The sequence below is a fragment of the Babylonia areolata genome, chromosome 18 (assembly GCF_041734735.1).
Source record: "Babylonia areolata isolate BAREFJ2019XMU chromosome 18, ASM4173473v1, whole genome shotgun sequence".
NCBI classification, from domain to species: Eukaryota; Metazoa; Mollusca; class Gastropoda; order Neogastropoda; family Buccinidae; genus Babylonia; species Babylonia areolata.
This window is the reverse complement of record NC_134893.1, coordinates 21,276,837-21,281,836: the sequence shown is the minus strand read 5'-3', so window position 1 is coordinate 21,281,836 and position 5,000 is coordinate 21,276,837. Positions and strand designations below refer to the sequence as shown.

Below are 5,000 nucleotides of genomic sequence, written 5' to 3'. Positions count from 1 at the left end.
GTAAGAAAAGTTACACAACCTTTCCAAGTTATATGAATTTGCTTAGATATATAAAGTTGTGTTTTCTTCCCAGCACTGAATAAATTGCATAAACCAAAGATTGACATATGTGATTTATATTTATGTGGTATCAATTTAGTTCGAATTGCAGTATTTTGGGGACATTCTAAAACAAAATGAAATTCATCCCCAACAGTACCCATATTACATTCCTTGCAAATTCTGTTTTCTCTGTTTTCGCATTTTCTTCTTCCTATACGATCTGCAGTTGGTTTTTTTTTGTGTTTTTATTTTTTTATTTTTTTTAAATTAAGACTTCTTCTTGCTATAGCGCGTATTCTGCAGTTTATGGTTACTGCAACGAAACTTTATCAGAGGATATATGTAAGTATCTGGAAGTATCAAAGCAAGTCAGTGCAAGTCAATACAACACAATACAGTACCGTATGTACAATGGCAAATCTCAAAATGTTTAAGATTTATCTGAGAGAAGCTGTAAATCGCTGAGCATGTTTCCCCCAACCCTCCATATACATGCAGACGCAGACACACACAGACGCACGCTTCTTTTTTCACCCAGCTCAAGCCCGCATTTCCTTGGTTTGATTATGAGATTATAGCAGATCCTGCACTCCAGCACTAAGGAGATTCGTTTATTTCACAACGCAGAGAAATCTGTTGTGATAAAAAAAGAAATACAAATACAGTACTACATGATTTGTAAGTGGAAACTATTGAGTAAATTTATATAGTTTGTTGTTTTTTTTTTTCTGAAAGTGTAGCAGATTCTTCAACCCCTTCAACCATGAGTTGACTGCCTGTCAACAAGAACAAAAAGAGAAAATTACCAACAAACAAACCAGTCTGGTCTCTGCTAAATGACCCTTGTCAAACAAACAAACTTGTGTTGTAGTTGTTGGGGTGGGTTCTAACACCTCACACAAGGTCGTTTTACAGAGTTTCTCTATTCTGATCTCGTCAATACAACAATGGCGCCCAATGTCCGTCTTCGATGACCACAGCTACCTCAAGTTTCGTCAGCATTGACCTTGGTGGATGAAGTTTTCTTTTTCTTCTTTGTCGTCGTCGCTGATCGCTCCCACCCCCCTCCCCATCGCCACCATCGTTTTTCCCCCAACCCTTACCTTCTCCACCATTGCCTTTCCATTCCAAATCCCGTAGGATACCTTCTTACCCCCTCCCTACCCTCCAACCTTGGATACCCCCTTACCCCCCCCCCCCTCCCAACCCCCTCCCTACCACGCTAATTACAATAATCATCTTCAATGCAGAGATGGAAGACTACAGTCGTGAATGTCGACGCAATTACGAGATCGGAATAGAGAATCTTTGCAAAACGACCTTGTGTGAGGTGTTCATTCCTTTTCCTCCCCCTCTTGTTCTTCCTTACCCTCTTGTGGAAAACGCTGTATCGAAGATAGAACTCACCCCAACAACTACAACATCTGCTATATGACCCTTGTCAAACAAACAAACTAGTGTTGTCTCTGCTATATGACCCTTGTCAAACAAACTAGTGTTGTCTGTGCTATATGACCCTTCCCTTGTCAAACAAACTAGTGTTGTCTCTGCTATATGACCCTTGTCAAACAAACTAGTGTTGTCTCTGCTATATGACCCTTGTCAAACAAACTAGTGTTGTCTCTGCTATATGACCCTTGTCAAACAAACAAACTAGTGTTGTCTCTGCTATATGACCCTTGTCAAACAAACAAACTAGTGTTGTCTCTGCTATATGACCCTTGTCAAACAAACAAACTAGTGTTGTCTCTGCTATATGACCCTTGTCAAACAAACAAACTAGTGTTGTCTCTGCTATATGACCCTTGTCAAACAAACTAGTGTTGTCTCTGCTATATGACCCTTGTCAAACAAACAAACTAGTGTTGTCTCTGCTATATGACCCTGTGTCGACGGTAACAGAAAAAAACAAAAACAAACAAATAAACTAACAAACTGCGTCAAAACTCTATGACAGTACTAAGTATGACGTAAGGCTGGGAGCCCACAGAACGGAGGGGGAGGGTCCGGGAATGGGGGTGGGAGTGGGGTAGTCCTTGAGATAAGAGACACATCCATCTGCCCCAGAGACCTGCAGGCAGGCAGGCCAGAACGTGGGATGTTCGATAAGGGATCATCAGTGACGGCCTGCACTACATGCATGGCTTGTTATTGTGTATTCAGATTTGAAACAGTGGTCGAGGACAGGGCAAGATAAACCTGCAGCTGTGTTCTAGAAATCAAAGCAATTATAATCCCAAATTAACAAGTTCAGTATTAAAAAGATCGCCCCTCCAGTCAACAATCCCCCCCACACCCTCTACGTTGACAGACATCCAATATTCACTACTGGCATAGAAACGGTCAACGGTCGAAGAAGTTGAGAGTAAACACACACACACACACACACACACACACACACGTCTAAAATCACAAATGTGGATAGACGTTAAGCAAAAGAACGAACACACACACACATCCACACTTCTTGTCTTGTTTTGACATGGCTTGGCTTGCCTCTGCCCTGCCTTGCCTTGTACTGACAACATCCATACACGCTGCCGCAGTAGTGGAGACGAAATTCTCACTCACAACCTCTCCCTCACCCTCTCGCCTCCCCCCCCGCCCCCCCCCCCCCCCCCCCCCCCCCCCCCCCCATCAGGAAAATGGCAAATCAGGAATAGCGCTAATCGGGAATGGGGCAAAACGGGAAATGGCGAATCTGGATGACATTCAGCTATGTCTACAGCCCTGCCGACCGCAAGAGTCATTTCAGGGCTGCTGAAAACCAGCATCAGGAGGGAGGGAGAGAGAAAGTCAAGGTGTTCAGTTCTGTGGTGTTGGGGTCCGTGAGCCAGTTGATAGGGACATTTTACAGTCTGCGCCTGGGCGAAAACACCCACCATTGGCTGCAACATAAATCATTTTTTTGTACAACAAAAACGAACATTTTTTTTTCTCTGAACAAATCCTGTGAGTTCTTAATGCTACAATCTTTATAAACAGATTTCTCATCAAATTTTATTTATTGCATCGTCTCGCGCTTTCACCTTTGACGCGAGCGGCCTTCCGCCAGCAAACGTTTCCGTTCAGCCCACCAGCTGCTGCACTCGCTGTGCTGTGACCTTGACATTCATTTAGATTTCTGGCCAATTGAACCTTGACACTGTCGCTTTCGTTATCACGTAACTTTGCTTTTTACCGTGAGAAGCTCGTGCAAGTAACAAATTGCCAAAGTACTGGTCTGCTTTGTAGTGAAATAAAATTTTCGCAATGAATTGTGCACAGCGCTCACAAGAAAAGTTTGTCTGCTCTTCAGTCTCATCATGACTGTTTGCAGAAAAAAAAAGTAATATTAAAAAATATATATAATCTAAAACTGCATTCAGCTCAGCCTTAGCTGCCAGTGTAGTTACTGTAATGTTATTGTTTGTTTTACCAAACCACAGTGTATCAAAGTTCTTTTTACAAATCTAATTTGATAGCATCATAGGCACTGCACCCAGTTGTTAATCTCTTGTCAGTGCAGTAAAGTATGGCTGGACGAGTTTCAGTTTCTCAAGTTGGCGTCACTGCGTTCGGCCATGTCCGTATGCGCTACGCTACATCTGCAAAGCAGATGCCTGACCAGAAACATTACCCAACGCACTTTGTCAGGCAGTAAGAGCATGCAAAAATGTCTGCGTACGTATCAGAGTGGATTTCTTCTTCAGAAATTGCCAGAGGACAACACTTAAGTTGGTTGCCACGGGTTCTTTTTCAGTGCCTCAAGCGTGTTCTGCACACGGGACCTCGGTTTACCGTGCTATCCTATAACAAGACGCTCAGTTTTGATTTCCCCGTCAAACGTTGGAAAATTGGCGAGACCCGGGTTGGAACGCAGACCCTCACGGATACTGTTTTGGCAGATAAAGCACTGATGGAATAAGAACCCGCCTCCGCCGATATGGCGGGGGTGAAAACGGTCATGCACGTAAAAGCCCACTCGCCTCCATACGAGTGAACATGGGAGTTGCAGCCCACGAACGAAGAAGGAGAAGAACCCGCATCCTCCCAGTCACTAGCCCGCGACTCTAACCACTTGGCCACGGCGTTGGGGACGAGACGAGAGACGACCTGGGGAGTGGGTGTTGGGGTGGGGGCGGGGGAGCGTTTGGGGTGGAGGGGGGTCGGGCGGGAGTCGTGCCCTACATGGCACAGCAGTGGGACTGGCGGGTCTTCCTGGCCAGCAGACGGAGCCTGGTGTTGAGCGGCGTGATGGACTGCGACAGCTGCTGGCTCTGCAAGGCCCGGCTGACCACCAGGGCCACCAGACACTCCATCACCTGCTTCACCCCTGCCTCAGCCCCCACCGCCCCACCGCCACCACCACCCGGGGTAGGGTCCGCCGTGCCCGTCCGCAAGTCCACCACGAAGTGCGGAATCTGGTAGTGGTGGGCCAGGCTCTGTGCCCTCTGGTGGTCCACGGGGCGGGCGAAGGTGGTGGTGGTGGCAGAGGTGGTGGAGGTGGTGGTGGTGGCAGAGGTGATGGTGGTGTTAGTCCTGATGGCTCCCACCAGCACCATGTGCACGCCTGACGAGATGCTGCCTCTGTAGTCCATCGCCGACTCCAGCCTGCAAAAAATGAGGGGTTTTTTTTTTCAGAAAGAGTGTTCATGAATGTTTTATGTAACTTGTAATATTTTTCTTTCATGTAAAGAGCCCTGAGCACGTAGAGAGAAAGGGCGCTATATACATGAACATTGTTATTAAAGGGGTTGAATGTGGATGGGGAGAGTGTTAGCGGAAGAGAGAGAGTATTTGGGGAGCTGTTCTTCTGATAACCTCTGATTAGGGGAGGGGGAAGAGGGGGCGGGGGGTGAGGGAGAGAGAAAGCGGGGGGAGGGAAGGGGGGGCTTGAGGGGGGGGGGACGAAACGATCCGAAACGAATTCTAACATTTAAGACGGCGAAGGAAATAGGCACAATATGCTTAACATT

The 5,000-nt window shown here is 46.4% G+C and overlaps 1 protein-coding gene across 1 annotated transcript in view; it reads right to left on the bottom strand.

Annotated features, from left to right (window-relative positions):
• Nucleotides 1–4,208: 4,208 nt before the first annotated feature.
• The window catches only part of LOC143292183 (uncharacterized), a 1,117-nt gene continuing 325 nt past the window's right edge, over nt 4,209–5,000 (bottom strand). Inside the window, exon 2 of the mRNA XM_076602366.1 lies at nt 4,209–4,635. Within this exon, the coding sequence (XP_076458481.1) occupies nt 4,209–4,635 (427 nt within the window). The remainder of the gene's footprint in view (nt 4,636–5,000) is intronic.